Source organism: Solea solea, chromosome 13 (genome assembly GCF_958295425.1).
Source record: "Solea solea chromosome 13, fSolSol10.1, whole genome shotgun sequence".
In the NCBI taxonomy this organism is placed as follows: domain Eukaryota; kingdom Metazoa; phylum Chordata; class Actinopteri; order Pleuronectiformes; family Soleidae; genus Solea; species Solea solea.
The window spans coordinates 4302471-4320646 of record NC_081146.1 but is presented as its reverse complement, the minus strand read 5'-3'; the positions used below and the strand labels follow the sequence as shown (position 1 = coordinate 4320646).

The 18176-nt window shown below is 41.8% G+C and overlaps 1 protein-coding gene and 1 long non-coding RNA gene across 6 annotated transcripts in view; one reads left to right on the top strand and one right to left on the bottom strand.

The window, feature by feature from the left end:
• Positions 1-10399, top strand: part of map7d1a (MAP7 domain containing 1a) — a 42746-nt gene extending 32347 nt beyond the window's left edge. For all 5 annotated transcript variants that reach the window (XM_058647638.1, XM_058647635.1, XM_058647637.1 and 2 more), the window contains 7 exons: positions 513-693; positions 1283-1387; positions 3005-3055; positions 3145-3205; positions 4657-4738; positions 5104-5342; positions 9477-10399. In XM_058647638.1, coding sequence (XP_058503621.1) covers positions 513-693; positions 1283-1387; positions 3005-3055; positions 3145-3205; positions 4657-4738; positions 5104-5342; positions 9477-9487 — 730 coding nt within the window. In that variant the 3' untranslated portion in view covers positions 9488-10399. The remainder of the gene's footprint in view (positions 1-512; positions 694-1282; positions 1388-3004; positions 3056-3144; positions 3206-4656; positions 4739-5103; positions 5343-9476) is intronic.
• A 2937-nt stretch (positions 10400-13336) lies between these two features.
• On the bottom strand, positions 13337-14790 carry LOC131471608 (uncharacterized). Its single transcript, XR_009242005.1, has 2 exons — positions 14337-14790; positions 13337-14059 (listed from the first exon to the last, which is right to left on the bottom strand). It is a non-coding gene; the product is annotated as an uncharacterized LOC131471608 (long non-coding RNA).
• Positions 14791-18176: the final 3386 nt, after the last annotated feature.

Genomic DNA, 18176 nt, shown 5'->3' with positions numbered 1-18176 from the left:
ATCATAAATCAATTTCTGTAACACACGTTATTTTGACGAGGTAAACTTGCATTTCCAAGAGTTATGTTTGATAGTCGAATGAAAACATTGTATGCATGTTATTGACTTAGCTCAGGATGTGTGTGCAGAAATGCTTTTTTTACAGTATTTCACCTCACAGCTGCTAGTTTGACTTAAACCGCAGCTTTCTCTTCAGCTGGGTGCTTTGTAATGAGCCAAGCATCCATGTGTCTGGCTGCTGAAGTGGATGGATTATTATGGCAGACTGTGGTGGAAAAGGAAAGCTCCCTCATGTGGCTCAAAGTTGAACTGCATATGTAAATCTTTAGTAAAAGGCTGGAAAAATACTGTAAATTCATTTGGTGACATAAAAAAAAAACATTTTGTGCCATCTGGTTCTCAAATCCGTCTGTCAATGGAATCATACAGATTTTAAACTCTTCATTCAGAGTGTTTTGGCGAATGATTTTGTGGAAAATGCATATCCTCAGCCTTATGTCTGATGTCTTCAGGGTCCTGAGAGAGGAGCGAATAGCGAGGGAGGCAGAGGAGAGGCAACGCAGGGAGGAGGAGGCCCGTGCTATGGCGGAGGAGCAGAAGAGGAGAGATGAAGCCCAGCGGCTACAAGAGGAGAAGGAGGCTGAGGAGAGAGCCAAAGCTGAGCAAGAGGAGAACCTACGCCTGCAGAAACAGGTACGCAGAAGTCCCTGAAGCATCCTTACATCTTTCCATCGCACTTTGCCCTTCACACCACAAACCTCCACACTCCTGACTTTAGCAACTTGTCTGTTATTGTCTCAGCTCAGCTGTTCACCTCACACTGACCTCATGTAATGACAGACTCGCCTGAAAGCAGTGAAGAACAGTTCTTTTTGAGCTGCGACTCACACTGAATGTGTCAATTTAAGATCTGAGTTTCATCCCGATCATCCAGATCAACCATGGCATGTTCTCCATATTCAGCTCTTAGTCTTTGCCACCCCCTTGTGGTCTTACACAGAAGTGTCATTTGTGGTTAAACATGATTCAGTTCATTCATGCAGAAGCTTTAGTATTGTATTTCACGTGGTATGGTCCTTGTGACTCTGTAAATGTTGGAAATGGATATTTTTGGCTCACACGTACAGGAAAATATCCCTTTTGTGGTTGTAAACAACAATTGCAGGGAGCAACCACACCCTCGTTGCGTAAAAGGCATGCTATTTTGGCTGGAGTGTTTTTTTTTTCCTTACTTCTGCCAGCATTAAACTTGTGGTTGGATTCTCGCCTGTGTCTATTTCAGAAGGAAGAGGCCGAGGCTAAAGCACGGGAGGAGGCGGAGAAGCAGCGTCTGGAGAGGGAGAAGCACTTCCAGAAGGAGGAGCAGGAAAGGCTGGAGAGGAAAAGGGTAGGGCGATCTGTCGGTCCCTCCATCATTGCTCTTTTCTTTCAGCCAAGTTCCAGTCACATGAATATAATCTCTGTAGTAGAAACCGTATATAGTCCCCAAAATAATATAAATTGTACTAATAAAAATATGTGAAATCAAAGTCCCACCACTGCTCTGAGCTGCACACATCTCAGGCTTGAGACAAAGTGTATTCTAACTGTACACATGTACAGTGCACTCTCCCTCCCTCCTATTATATTATGTGCTACATTAACTCTGAGGTTTGTTTGACTTGACAAAAGCAGCCTTGACAACCGAGTCCCTGAAACCAAGATGAATGATGTATATGGGCTTTTCCTGGATTAGCTGTCTGCATGCCATGATTTAAGACGGCTCAGAGCGCGTGAGCTTGAAGTTATATAAAAACATTAATAAACTAGGCCTTTCTCTGCCACTCATCTTTGTGGGAATGTGTGTGCACCATGGCCGGCTCCTCAAGGACGCCACCCACATCTACACTGAACTCAGGCCTGTGTGTGTGTGAGAGCTTTCTTTCTTTCCTCATCCTCCACTTCTTATTGAAGTTTGCCAGGCCAGACTTCCTCCTGATCAACATGTTCTCTGCCCTAAAGACATTCTGCTTCGACACACTTTACAGTACATTGTTGCTGTCGTCGAACATAAGAGGGAAAACTTGGCAACTTATTAGTCAAGTGCAGATGTTTCGCAGCCAAACTAGATGCCAGAGTAATTATTGTATGAGTTGTCCATGGAAAAAAAAAACAAAAAAAACAAAACAAAAACACTTTTATGAGTGGCAGCTGGTCTGGCTGTGTCCTGAGATGAAGGTCGCATCATGTGTAAAACCTCTGTCTTCTCTGCATACAAATCAGCCATGTAGAGTGGTTTTGTGTTTTAGTTCAGCACAGTCCTCTGTCCTTCTCTTCACTGCTCACTCATCCTACGCTGATGTTCCAGCTGAATACACAAGAGCTGCTTCATCAGTGTTTAACACAGCTCGCCACCTGAAGACCCCAGAGCCACGGGTTAACTCTGTGTATTGTCTGTAAAGCAGTAGTTTCGGTTGATCCATAAATGTTCTGTTGTTTGAACCAGCCTAGGGACCAGACACTTTCTCTCAACTCGGCTGCCTGCAGGGACACAGATTTGTAACTCAACACAAAGTCTCACCTCATAAAATCTACACCTGCTTAAGTCTGTGATATTGTCACTTTGTCGCTGTTGGAGAGCTTTTTACAGCTGGGAAAGAAGTATGTAAACTCCTCTCTCCCAAAGTCCATAGAGGAAATGTTCAATTTTACACACTGGTACTCAGGAGTTGTTGATCCACTCCTGCCTCCATCATTCAGATCAAATTTTAAAACATTTAAAACACTGATTTTCTCTTAGGACTTTGGTGCAGTAGAGTGAGCTGTTTACATATTTACAATTCTAGCTGAAAAAAGACTGTCTAGTGTGATAATGTTGAAAACATACATTAAAGAAACGATATCTGACTACAGTCATGGTTTTATTGGAGAGTGTCTGCAGGTCCGTCCACAGTCGTAGGTATTAGTGTGTAAAAAAATAAAAAACAAAAAAAACCCTCAACTATTTTCCTTCTTCTCCTTTTAGCGTCTGGATGAGATCATGAAGAGGACACGCAAGACAGATGGAGGCGAGAAGGTAGATTTGTGGTTCTGCTTTAATAAGCTGAATTTTATCGTGCCATTAATAAGAAAAAACAAATGACTCATTATCTCTGGTTTTCACAGAAAGAGACAAAGTCCTCCCCACTGGCACATGTCAATGACAAAGAAGCAGAAAGCAGCAAAGGTAAGCACAACATCTGATGGGACTAACCCACCTTTTACCAAACATCCTCAAGGGATGAAGGGAAATCATTACCAACCTCAAGCCTTTAATCCACAATAATCACAAGGATAACGGGCTAAATTGATTACTCAGTAATCTGCTTGGGAAGTAGTTATCTCCTTCCTCTTTGAAGTGCAAATCAGCAATAACTACAAATTAAATGTTAGACTCCATTCATTTTTCCACTTATCCCACCTGTAGAGTGATGTCTGATGACACATCGCTCTCCTCTGCTTCTTTTACATCTTCCATATGTTTGAATAAACACACTCACAGGTTATTTGTTTCACTTTTGTTCTCAGTCCGCCGTGTGAGTCATCGTCACACCGAGGCCTTAAAGGGTTATTAAATGATCTCTCTGTCTCATATCCTGCACAGCTGCACTTTGAGATCTTCTTCGCACAATGGGACCCATGTGTGTGTGCTTGCTATTCAAGATCTGGGACTGTGGGGGTAGAAGTAGAGGAGTGGGATCACGACTCCACCGTTCTTCTGACACAAGTATTAAAATAAGGATAAACGTGACTTCACGTCTGCTCTGCCTACAACCTTATCGTTCCGGTTTTAACACAACCTCGCACAGCTCGTCACGTACAGCAGATTGAGAGGATCAATGTGGTCTCAGAGATATATATTGTTAGTGGGAAAATTCTCCAATGCAGGAAGACATTAGGCAGCCACTGATGTGGTCAGAGGTCTAGCAGGCATGTCTCCATTCTACTCCATTCAGGGGTGTGGAGGTCTGTTTCAACCACAGTCATGTCTCAGCAGAGCTGAATAAGGGGGTTCTGAACCCTCCAGAGAGGATGTTTCAGAGAAGTCTGGCAGCACTTCACTCAGTGTTAAAAATCAGCCTTGACAAAGCACATGGATGCTGATTAACAGTGTTAATGTGTCACCCTGTGGTTTATCAAACAGTGGATAGATTGACCATCGTGACATTTTATGCCAGGCCAAGAACAGAAATGGTAGATTACCGTTTTTCTCTCTCATAACACAACTATTCAGTGAGCAGATAAATAAGAACTTAATTGATTAGACAGTTGTAGAAAATGTTTCCTTTTTTTGGTCTATGGGATGCATTCAAAGACTCTGGTAAATATCATCACTTCTGTGGGATCTACAGTGTGTTGGGTTTAGAGGAGCGGCTTAAAGATGCATTCAAGGGACCTCTTCATTCTTCTGCAAATACACAAAGTCCACAAACTAAACGCTTGCTGCCATTTGTTTTTATAATTGCATTCATCTTTGATATGTTACAAAAAGTAATAGTAACTGATTGACTTTTTAATAATCAAGCAAATACACTCCTGCCATCCCCACTCGAGTCAAATCATCACATTATTCCACATTACTGCAATAATATGTCGACGTGCACTGACTAAATGGCTGTTCTCCTTTGTTTCTTCTAGCATCTGCTGACAACCAGCCAAAGCCAGAGGTCAATGTGTCCAATAACAAGCTAGAAAATGGACAAACTGCCGTCAGAGAAAGGTACTACTCGCCCCCTGCTTTTAATCAATGTGAAGTGTCTTTGTGATCATGTGAGTGGATGAGTCAGGACCACCATGAACAGTTCAAAACTAAGTCAGGGGGTTGACTGCTTAACTCTGTAGGAGGTTTGCACTGTTGCAAACCTCAGTGGAAAACCCTCAGAGCCACAGGACTGACATCCACACTAAAAGCGTAGTGATACTAGGAAATGCCTGTTTCTTGAGATGTGTAATCTTTGTATTTGAACAGCACGTAACACACGTAATAGATTTGAAAAGACTCTTGGGATCGTGACTCATGCTGGATGAGTCATTCTCACCCATCGTAACTATAACCAGGCCGTGCTCTGTGTTTCCTTTCTACAGCAGCCCGTCAGCACCAGTGGTCAACGGGGTTCAGCCTACGAGACACGAAAATGGCCTGTCCACTAAAGAAGACACTGCCCACTTTGAAGACATCATCCATCTCACCAATCATGGCATCACCACGAACGGAACACGGGACAAGTCAGAGACCAGCATTACCGCGGAGCCCATACTCACGTTTGACAGCGAGGAGTCGTTCATGAAGAAGGCCGGACCCATGAAGCCGCAGCATGTTGCAGGTACACACGAGATAAGCACGTGAAACATTGACGTAACATTGAAAATGTTAAGGCAGGGAGTTCCACAGCTGGTGGATTCTGTGCAACAATCTGATCTGGTTACGATTTGTAATAATGAGCTGGTTAGGAAGTCTGGCAGAAACCTTCCAGCTGATAATTAGCCTAAACTGGATTCAGGAAAACAGCCACTGTTTACCTCCAGCACTGGAAAACAAGACTAATTCATATATTAAAGGGTTAGTAGAAGTAAGGGTGCATGAGGTACTTATGCATAGTTGTAGACAGTAGACTGTGGTTCAGCACAAGGTATATGCTAGGATGAAGTGTGAACAGGGACAGCAGAGCAAATCAATAACATTCTGACAAAAAACTATTATCAGAGGTACAAAATGGCGTCTTTTCTTTGGTACGGCATGTTCTCAACACTCTCCTCCACACGTAAGCACAAGAGTACAGACGCTGTTTAGGTTATACTTACGAAGGACTGTGTGACATGTTCAACAATCCAAAGTATGAAAAATACAGTGTAAAGTCAGAGTTCAGTGCATTCTCTCTGCTGACCCCATTCACATCAAAACAATGCATAAATCATGTTCTGTTTTTCTCCTCTCCTTCTCCAGACAGCCAAAGATTTGAATGTTTACTTTATGTAACATTTACAATATGCTCCTACGTTCCTTATACATTTAAAAAAAAAAAAAAAAAACTTTAGCTGTCCCTTAAAATGTGCACAACAGGAATAAAAAAATATTTATCTATAGTTAAACCATCGCTGACCTGTCAGACTAAAGGAAGTTGCTGCACTTTTTCAGAAAAATTGCTTTCTGACATTTTTTTTTTCCACATAATTTGAACAAACAAGATAAAGCGCGTTAATTGTTATAAATAAGAGATGCTGCATATATTTGAACCTTGATTAACTGTTTCCCAATACTTAAAGGGGACATATTATGCAAAATCAACTTTTTAACCATTTTAATACTTATATTTGGGACTCTGGAGTCCCTACCAGTCGCCAAAGTGTGGAAAAAGAATACTCAGTCCTTTTTTCGTGGTTCCCCTTAGTGTAAGTATAGGCGAAAAAACACGCGATGTTGAATTCCCTGCGCTTATGACGGCAGCATGCGCATTTCACCGCGAATGTTACCGCCCACCAGTAAGTTTACTTGGAGAGCTCCACCTTAGCTCCACCTTGTCCCTGCGAGAGTGCAGGCGAGGGAGGAAGAGCGGTATTATGTCAACGCGGAGGGACAAGTGTGCTGTTGGTGGCTGCACAGTGGAGCACAGTGTTTTACACAAACTTCCAGCCTCAGAGGATTTTATATATGAAGCTAATGTGCCGGATAAAGTCAGCAAACGTGTGTTCGTGTGTTCGCACCACTTCGCATCAGACTGCGGCCAGCGGTCGCCGTATTTAGTCAGCGACCGTATTTCACCGACGTACAAACACACACATTTTTAAGAAAAGGTCACATAGAGCTCATAACTGACCATTCTGACACGTGCTAATTAAAAATATTTGTTCAGTACGTCCTCCATGACCGGAGCACAGACTCAGTCTGATACAGTCACATACAGCAGCAGTTTGACGGCACTCTCAGAGAACTAGTGGAGGGAGGGGGAGAGGAATGGAGCGGAGGGAACAGGAGCTGAGCAAGTGAGCGCTGTAAAAAGGACAAATCAGAAACCCCCTGGAAGAAGTGGGTGTGTGTTTGCCTGTGTCTCATTTGCATATAAAGGGACCATGCACAAAACCGAGCGTTCTGAAAGGGGCGGGTTTAGCAGGGTTATTGAACTGCTATGGTGCTTCATCCTTATGGTATTTTGACCAAAGCATGTCACTGACATGTTCATTAGGACACCAGGGAACTATTTTAACTTGGAGAAATAGGGTATAATATGTCTCCTTTAAAGGATGTGAATTGATCATCTCACCTAATATTTGACAGATTTTTTTTTTTCCAAAATGTGGACTTTCAAGTTTCAAAATGAAATGTCTATTGAAGTTAAGAGACGCATATGTTGTGTGTGAGTTTTATAACATAGTTTATGATACTTTAGATGTTTTCTGGCTGAAGAAAATAAGAAAATAAATTTCCAACTCAAACACAACAGAAGCTTCAAAAATATCCTTGATATTAATAATAAAAAAGTTGCATTTGTGTAAATGGAGCCGGTATGAAATGTTGGCTCACTATAATTAGTGTTGTTGGCACAAAGAAAACACAAACCTGAACGTGGTCTGGGTCTGACGTGCAGGTCACGACCTCAGTCACGGTGAGTCGTCCCTGTGAGGAGGATGGTATCTGTGGGAGACTCCTCTTGCACTCACAAAGGGGTGGAGATGTGATATGGAAGAAATGGAAGTGTGAAGATAGGCAACGTATCTTTCTACTGATGACAGCTTTTATTCAGCGGCCTCACTCACTTGGACCTGCACCCAGTGAGGAATTCCTAGAATGACTGAGGAGACTCTATCCACAAGTGCTCCAGTGCCAGGGGTTAGAAACAGGACCCCGGAGCAATTAAGCACCATATCACTCCTCGCTCACCCCCGTCACTGCAGCACCGTCAGCAGTAGCCGACTCTTCCTCTTCCTCCTCAATTTTAACCTTCACCTGTTCATCTGAAAACAAGTCAGAACGATCAGATCGAGCAAAGAGAGTGCGATCCTTTCATAATGAAGCATACTTATGGTTTTTCCTTTTTCAATCCTTTAAAATGGTGAGCGCTGTTCTCAGTTTCACTCTTAAAATCCATGATAGTCAAGACTTTGAGCGAATTAATGACCACATCATAAATGTCGTCTCCCGTCAGATATTTCATGTTACTAAAAAGGATGTCAGTGGCATTACTGTTTATTAGGTCTGTGATATATAGTTAACGACACTACTGGTATCAATTTTTATGTGGTAAAAAAAAATAATAATAAAAAAAAAGCCATATCGCAATATAAATGATGCAGTACTGGTGCCATGAAACGTCGTGTGTGGTCTACAGGACCTGCTGCTCTACTGCCGCCTCGTCTGATAAGTCTGTGTCACTTGGATTAATCCTAATAAAGGATTTCAAACGTCACAAAGTAACACGACCGAACGTACTGATGGAGACAGCAGTGGATCAACATGTTGCATTTCCCCATGAGAAAAAAAAATCACTGGTTTTGTCTATGGACCCTGGTGTGGAGGAGTGAGCCGTTTACAAAGGGACACAAACTTCAGTGTCCTAGTAAATTTGAATCTTCTTCACAGACTTCCCTGGAATATCATGATATAATGGCATTATAATCTAATAATCTCATGCTGTAAAAAAAGAAAATATATATATACAGTATGTATGTGTGTATATATATATATATATATATATATATATATATATATATACAGTATGTATATATGTATATATATATACATATATATATATATATATATATATATACATACATATAATAAGATGCTGGGCCAAAATTAATAATGCCTCAGAAAAAACACCGATAAACAGACGTTACAATACTTTATGAAGTAAACTGGCAACTGCTACTTTTACTGTTTGAGTTATATACAGTATATATATACTGTATATATGTATATATTATATATATGTGTGTATATATATATATACATATATACACACATATATATATACATATATATGTTTATACAAATATATTTGTATTGTAGTTTTAATTCAAAGATTAAATGGCAAGAATTAGGAAAAATATTAGAATAACACGAAAAATAAGAATAATTGTTACATAAATTGTAAAATAACAAAATCGCAACAACACAGAGCAATAGAGACCAAGCTTTAACAACAGATGCCTTTAAACTTAATGTTAAACAAAGCAATTCAAGCGTGTGCTTCAGTTAGCAGCTTCATATACACAGTTCAAATGTCTTATGACCTTTCCCTTCCCTCGTGTAAACAGGCTGGTGAAGGTCAATGTGCTTGTGCCTCGTGTAACATACTCTACATCCTTTCATAATTGGTATTGTCACCAGGTCAGAGGTTTACAGTCTGCGTCGTTACTCAGGTCAACGTCCTTGATCGATGAATGTTACTCAAGTTTTGATTAAACCTCACTGGCTGCGACCCTCATCTTGACCTTTAACCTCCGTGCTCACTCTCTCACAGAGGTCCTGTGACAGGTTCCAGTGTGGAAGTGCTCGTCGCCTCAGGACCCTGACCTTCGTTGGCCTGAGGACCGTTCAACAACTCTCATCTGAGCCTGTGGGAGCAAAGCAGCGTCTGTGAAGATGAAGTGAACTCCGGGAGACGACGACGGCTACGACGACAACGACGACAACAACGACGACCAAGCAACGCGACAACCAGACACAAGAGGATAAAAGGAGAGTGACAGGTGCAAATTATGTGACACTGACTCCAGACACTTCATCACCCGACCGTGTCATCCTTTGTACATGACAGTACAGCTGTGTAATTATTATGAGAAGCTGAAAAAAAAAAGAAGCTTTTAATGTCTTTCCTTCTTTAGTTATTTAACTGAAAGAGAGACTTTAAAGACCGGGTACATTTTGTTTTTGTGAATAATGTAAATGAACTTTGTGTGAAAGGGTCTGAGGATCAAAGCTGAAAGAAAGGGAGACATTTTAACGACAAGGCCGAAGTCAAACCCAGGTTTTTAAAATCCTGGTCTGTAAAAAGCGACGTTACGGATTTTTGTAAATTGAAACAGAGAAATCTGGAGAGAGAGAGAGAGAGAACTGATGCAACGGCTTCTGTCTGTGTGAAAACTCCTGCTCACACCTAAACCCCAGCTGGGATTGATTGTACGCAGAATTGGATGTAACAGCGATCATGCAACCATGACAATAATAATCATTAAAAAATAAAGATCAGAGGCCATCTAAGGTCAGCTCCACCAGTGAACAGTTTTCACGTTTACAAGCATGACTCTCAGATTCTCTCAGTAGCAGTGAGATTTCATGGACTCATACTTATTTGGTGCGTGTAAATGCTATAAATATATTTTGATGTGTGTTCTAAGGTCAGTGGGAGTATCTTAAGTCTTATTAAAGACGATCTGTCCAGTCTGTGGTCTCATCCTTTCTTTGTCCTGGCTGAGATGCGTTCAGTGTTTTCTGAGGTGTGGGAAAAACCCATTCCCGCTGACTGCAGCGACGGAGCGAGCACGCTAACCATGGGAAAATGGTACTAAAGCCCGGCCCTGCAGTGGATGTTCCAGGCATGCATGTTGGCTCAGCTGTCCATTTCACTTGGGGTCTCCGTTTACAGACTCTGCTCAGGGGGAACATGCCACTCTATCTGCTGCTGCCCCCTCCCCCTCCTCCTCCTCCTCCCCCTCCTCACTGAGTGTATTCTGGTGGGCACCGGGAGCCTGGCACTCTGTGCCACCAGCCTTTTACACGCACCACAAACACGATTTACGTTCCCTTCTACTAAACATGCCACACTCATCATCGTGTAGAACTTACGATTTAAATGACATCCCGTCGTTAGTGAACTTGAGCCAGCGATGCTCAGGCGACCTCTCAACTCTCAGCGACTACAGAAGATTTAAAGGGAAATGATCTCGTTAAAATGAAACAAAGACGGAAAAGATGAGAATTCATGAGAACAAAGATTGAAAGTAAACTGAATATTCAAATTAAACATGACGGCCTTATTTGGGAACAGTGTTCGCTACGACTGAACTGTTCCTACTGATCATCGGCCTTTTCATTAAGGGCCTCAGAGAAGAGCCTTATTTTCCAGACTGTGGTGGATTTCTACTATCGGCTTAATCCTCAAAGGAGAAATCATTAATATTTCCCTTCTGTGGCTGGAAAATGGAACATTTTCAAATGGTTTTTTTTTGTGTGCGTTGCCAATGCCAAGTTTTAGAAATCAGAGCAGCCAATGGCTGTTAATTTATTTTTCTGATTTTCTTTTTATCTGTTGTTGTTCAGCTTAGCTTAACTAACCTAACGCTTAGTTACTACACTCATGATCTGTCTTTCCACTCTGCATTTTATATCTGCACTGCAGTGCAACTGTGTACAGTATTTTTAATTGCAAACTAGATATTAATATACATGAAACTGGTCATGAAAGAACTTTAAAAATAACATTGGATGGGAAAAAAAAAAGTATCAACATCTGCCAAGTTTCTGAAAACAAAAATAATACTATAATAACACTGATTAGTTCAAATTTTGGAGGGATTTTTGAAAGAATTATTTAATAAAACATACATGTGATATATCATCTATATTGTGAATTTGGTTACAATGGTTAGTCATCTTTAAAAAGCAGGTCCTTGTATAAAAAGTCAGTCCAGAGCCTCACAATTTTTAATGATGTTATTTAAAATACCACCATTAAAATAGTAAATAATATTTGAAATATTAAAACATTAGTTCATCTCCGGTCAGAAAGCCCTGCGTCATTTTTCCCCCTTCATATGTGAGCGGAACAAAGACGTCGCTCACAGTTTCATGTACAACAGCCACTGAGCAACATGCCAACACACACGAGTGCATGTTGTCACACACATGATCTCTGCAGGTGACCACATGAGTGTGTGTGTGTGTGTGTGTGTGTGCGTGCTGTTAAAAGCTGTATACATCAATCCCAGCAGAGGGTGCAGCGTGCGCTGCAGCGTGGACTCTCTCTGGATTCATGCCTGCTCTCAACTTAAGACACTCACTTTTAACTCTTCAACATCAACGTAATACAAGTGCAGGGATTTATTTTGAAAGTCTCTATCTCTCTAAAGTGTTGGAATGCATGAAGTTCTCTCCCTGCAGTTTGGGGTCAACCTCTGCTAATGTGTGCTGAACTCTCAGAGGGGACTCGAGGATTAGTGGGAACTATTTTTAGGGAGACGACAGCAGGGACCTATGCGCAGAAAGGATGATGTGTGACTGAACGCATTCATGCAGAATAAGGATTTAAGTAGATAGATAAATACAGATAATAAAAGGAGCCGTTAACACCGAATAAATAAAAGGTTCTGCCAGTGAAGTTTATAGTCCTACTGTACACACCACCAGTCTTTTCCTTTGATTTATGGCTGCATTATCTCTGTCATTCCCAGTGACTGGGCTGGCGCACACACACACACACATAGGTCACAGGAGAAGTTTTTGTTGGAGGGAGTAGCCTTTGATTTATATCTGCAGTACAAAAGAACACGTCTGAGCCACGTGACAGCATTCATTTCCCACCGCAGCCACAGTTTCTGCCATGATATTTCATGATTCAGCAGCCGGTCACAGGAAATGAAACTATGACTATGAAAAAGCCCCAGATAAACTAAGTTAGGTTAGTTAGTATAAGGATGATAGGAACTCGCCCTGTTAAAGAGAGGGATGAGCATTTCAAGCTAAAATGCCAACTCCAAAAAACATTGTTTGAAGCCAGTAGAAAGTTATATTTTTACTATTGTTTACAAAGACAGGGCCGGATATCGTGTTTATGTATTTGGTTTAAATGGTAAATGGTCTGTATTTATACAGCACTTTTCTAGTCTTGATGACCACTTAGAGCTACAGTTCACATTCATACCACACATATTGAATACACATTCACACACTGCCAGCACAGCTGTCAGGAGCTACGTGTCTTGCCCAAGGACACAATGTAGACAAGTGGAGCCAGGGAATCAACCCACAACCAGCTGCAAGACCACTCGCTCTACCACTGAGCCACCATCAAACAAATGCAAAATAAAAGCGAAAAATGTTTGTTGTTTGTTTTTAAGAAGGAAAAAGAATTGATAAAAAAAAAAAACATAAATCCAATTTTAGCGTGAGGACATTTGAGATATTATATAAAGACAAAGCACAGAAGAAAGAGAGAGATATGCGTGCTCCAGTCTCTTCTCGTACACCAAGTGTGGTTTTAAGAGGAACTCTCACAAGTGTGCCTCGGCCGCTGTGAACCAGCTCGGGACCTGGACTCTTGTTCTCAACATGGCTGCCACAAGGGACACAACACCGCCCAGTCAAACACATTCTAACAAGATGTAGTTAGACTCAAACAGGGGTGGAATTTATTAGGTGAACCAGTTTTTCCCTTGTCCCTGCTGGCAGCCACGCTATCACTAAGAGCAGGTGCCAACATCCTGCACTCTGTGCCAATAACTCACACAAGCACACTTTAAAAACAAGGAAGCAGACTCACCTGTCACACTGATCACACAAGGTATGCGGGAAATTCATATACATGATACAACATTTCATGGAAATCTCTGCCCACATTCAAAATATTATTACTATTATTAGAAAAATACTCCACGCAAACATTTACAATTATGCAAAAAGTAGCTTGTTTTCTATTAACTTGTGTGTTGACTTCAAATGATGGCACTTTAAGGGATGCTATGCAGCTCTAGAGCGATTCTTCTCGGGTTGGTATCAGACACCTTTTTTTTCCCCACAGTTCCTCCTCAACGTGGGCGGAGTCATCATAGCACAGCTGCAGGAAACTAGTGTTTACGGTGTAACTGAACCATTAGAATCGGTTTGTCCACAGAATGGTTCAGTACTTCCTGCATGACAGACTGGGTTGTGAACGGGTTGTGTCAAGTCCCTCACTGTGGAAAGGCTTTAGTGTGCAAATCTCCCCACTTGAAAGGGCTGCTAATTTTTCAGGAAGACTTAACAGGAATCCACTCGTAACACTTGCTCTCTTTTTCTTCTTTCTTTTATTTAGAAGATTGATGCAGTATTTACAGCCAGGTGAAAAACCTTTAAACACAAACAAAATACCATTTTAATAAATGAAACCGAGATAAACATACTCCAAACCTTGTAAATAAGTAGTAAATAATCTAACAATATCTTAATAAACAAATTAAATACAGAAATCACATGCAATATGGCAGTATGGAATTTGAGTTGAACTCATGATTTTAACTATGGAATGAATTAATCATCTTTTAACTATGTTTTCCAACATGGTTAACCCATCATTAAAATGACTTGCAACCAATGGACTTCGACGATGCAACAAGCTCAAGCTCACCGGCTGTGTCTTCCTTGAAAGCTTTGATTTGCACAGTTGGTGTTTCAGTCCAATCCACCGGATCTCATTCCTCCTCATGCTGCTTGCTTCCACTGCTGCTCTGTAGTGATTCTGTGTGTGCGTGACTCCAAACTCACTTGATTAGTAAATCACTTCACCTGGTGTATCCAGGCTGGAGGGGCGTGGCCCACAGCTCAACTCAACAGGTTGTGATTGGGCTCACGATCGCCGGCTTTCAGCAGTGCTGTCGCCAAATACACCAGACTCCTCTGTTAAATATTTTTAGATAAACTTTGGAGATAAAACGCATGTTTTTAGTATTTTGAAGTATTTGTAGCTGATCTACAGTTGGGCATTGTTCGGTCGGATTCTTGTGACACGCTCATGACTCTTCCAGTGACGACGCTCTCTGACCAATCAGTCTGACACCTTCACATTTTAGTATGGGCTCAGGTGTCAGGTGCTATCACTGATGGAAAAGCAAAAAAGAGAGTCACGCCGTGCTAGAACTATATAATGGAAGAACGCCACATGTGATTCTCCATACATAACGTTTGTCTCTTTAATCTGAACGCTCTGACAGGTGAGCTTTAGTTGTCACTCTTGATGACTCTTTCTTTCCACACGATGAGCATAAACAACATATTAAGAGTCATATTTCAAGTAAAATGACTACTTCCTGTCATGTGTGAGGACTTTACAGCCGAGCCTTTGTGCCGCTCTCGTCTCGCCCTGTGCCAACTATGCAGCCGGCCTTCACTCGGACACACGCGCGCTGTTGTTTCAGTCATAAATCTTTGCACTCGGGGACTGTGAGGAATCTTGCAAATATCTCAGAATGGCGCGTGTGCCAGCTCTGCCTCTGTTTTAAATAAGAGGGAAGAGGGAAGAGGGAAGAGGGAAGAGGGAAGAGGGTGGCGGTCGGCAGCGGGTCACGTCACAGCGTCCCACTCCAGATAAGACCACCGCAGCTACAGTTATGCGCGCACATCAAAGCCGACGAGCCCAACCTCTGCTCAGTGTTTATGCTCACACCACCTCCCCCTCGCACACGGAACCGTCTTTATCTGCTCAGCAACAGGCTCTCTCCACACACACACACACACACACACACACACACACACACACAGCTGCTCTCAGATGGCACTACATTAGTGAAAGGCCACAGAGCGGCCGGCACTCACAGCAAGCCTGTTCCTTGATCCCTGCCAGAGCTGTCAGAGGCGAGTAACTTCTCAGCTATTCTGATGGGAGATGGCAAGATTTAGAGCGTGTGTCCCCCCCCCCATTAGACCCCTACAGGGCCTCGATACCAGAAAGCTGCCCTCTGAGGTTGCACTGGGAACCCAAGGCCTCGCATCCCATCAGGGTGGCCACCAGAGACCGGGAGCAGCTGAGTCTAAATAAACAGCTGCTGGGTCGTTGTCACAACCTGACGAATATGGACACTCTTTGATAAGGCCCCCCCCCCCCCCCCCGAGTATACCATGTTCCACCACACCTCGAGTATTAAAAGGAGTCTGACGTCAAACGTGGATTTTATATCACGGCATCATTTAAAACCTTCTCATCGTACAAATGAAAAGATGGGGAGGTTGGTTTATAAACTGCTGATAAACAACTGGAGGGAGTATTTGCACCATACCGTGTTCTTTTCAAGAATCCCTTTAAGAAATCCTTACCTCCATGACACCATGACTTAAAAATGAAACTACCGCAACGATAGTTTGGTATAAATAATATGTTTGTTTAATAATAGTTTTTTTTATTTTTTCATCCACCTTGTAAATCACACACTAACACTTGAAGTCCATAGAGGAAATCAACGATTTCACACACTGATGCTTTTATTAGTAAGTTCAAATGTGTTCTTTTGTGACTTTGATGTTTGAATGACTTCAGTCTAACTCACAAACTGCAGCAGCTCCCACATGTTTGTGAGATATAACAGGCGTAGACATTATTAGTTGAGCCTTTTGTTATGTTGCTAAAACCTGTTTTTCAACTGGTTTGGCATCCATGTCTTTGGCTAAAGTCAGTGCTGCTGATATACAGTGTAACCTTCGAAAACTGTTCAAAAACAAACAAAACAAACAAGCGGGAAATACCGGTCAAGTCAAAAGTGGAATGCAGCGTGACAGTGAGTGTTATCTGAGAGAGAAGGAAACAGGTGGAAGAATGCAGAGTGAGTTAATAAGGAAGATAAGTAGTAAATAAGGAAGACTCCACACCTTAATAATAATGACTTTCTTTGATTGACAGATGGACGCAACAGCCACACATCAAAGAACAGACGCTTTTATAAGTTTTACTACATGTTACTTTATATTTAGTTTAAAGTATATCAATGAAAATTAAAAATGTAAAAATACAAGATTAAAGCTAAAGGCTAATTTTCATCTTGTCCCTAAAACACAACAGTTTAGAGTTGATAGTAAACATATTGCACTAGTGTTCCAGGTTTAAGATGCTTGAAAAGGAAATACAACTTGTCCAAAGACACTTTACCTGAAGGGGACAGAGTAATCTCCTCCACAGTCTGCTCTGGTGACCCGTTTAAGTTCTTTGTAATAAATCCTTGCTGTGGAGGTGGTTCTACACCATGAAACGTGTATTTAACAGCATTATCCCAGCTTAGAAGTTCATGTTTCTTTAAGATCTTCGATATGGTGATGGTACATTTTGGGTTTTGAGCTTGTTCGTATGTTGTTTCAATGGACTTTAGGGTCGTCTCACGAGCCGAGGCCAGCTTGTTATATAAGTCATGTGTGACACAGTCATTGCATTACAAGCCTAGCTGAATCAAAAGTTAAGTTGATTCTGATGTATCGGAAATTCTCACTCACATGCATTGTCTACTGCTTTATCCTCCACATGAGGGTCGCTGGTGCCAATCTCAGCTGACATAGGGCCACAGGCAGGGTACACCGCAACCATTCACTCTCACAGGCACACCTACAATTTACAGCGTCCTAATCCCCAAATATGTATGTTTTTGGACTGGAGAACATGGAGAACCCAATATCACACATACACACACACAGGGTGAACATGCAGAACCCAGGTCTTCCTGCTGCAAAGGCAAAGTGCTAACCACTACACCAACCGTGTGGCCCACATCTGAATTTGAACAGGTTTAATTTCATTCTCTTCATGTTGGGGTTTTTTGTACAGGATGCTTGAAACTAAATTGTGAGTCAAAAATCACCTCAAGCTTTACATCTCCTTTACAATACAAGTACCTGTCTGTTTTTGGATCCTTTGCTTGTGTGTGGATCTGTTTCATAGTGGGAGGCCAGAAGGGCAATTGGTCTCAGAATCTGTCTCTTTAATACCTCTGGACTGATGCCGGGCCAAGGACGTCCATTAGACGTATTTAAAGAGCGTAGCCTCACTGCTGCACTCTGCATGACATTATAGTGAGCTGAGGGCATGAAATATTTCCTCTGAGCACAAGCAAATAAAAGCTTGCTAAGTGTAAGTGGGAACAGATTTATTGGCGTTGACATTTACGTTACGGGTGCATCTGCTTGGCAGTCGATTAATAATGAGATTCTTTTGTTAATCGCTAATGACAGAATTAGCACCGAGCAGCTGCCTCGCTAATAACGTCACTTTTATTGCACTAGATCGGCACCAGATCAAGGACTTTGTCATCATATGGACTGAAAAGCTTCATATCAGCGAATTACTGATCCAGTTTGGTCATGAGGAGCAAAATGCATTAGATATTTCACTAGACGAGCACACATTTTGTAATAGAGTAGAAAAACAAATCTATCTGGTGCTGGACAAAAAGTGAGATCAAAGTCTGAGGAGCACTTCATCCTCTGAGAACCA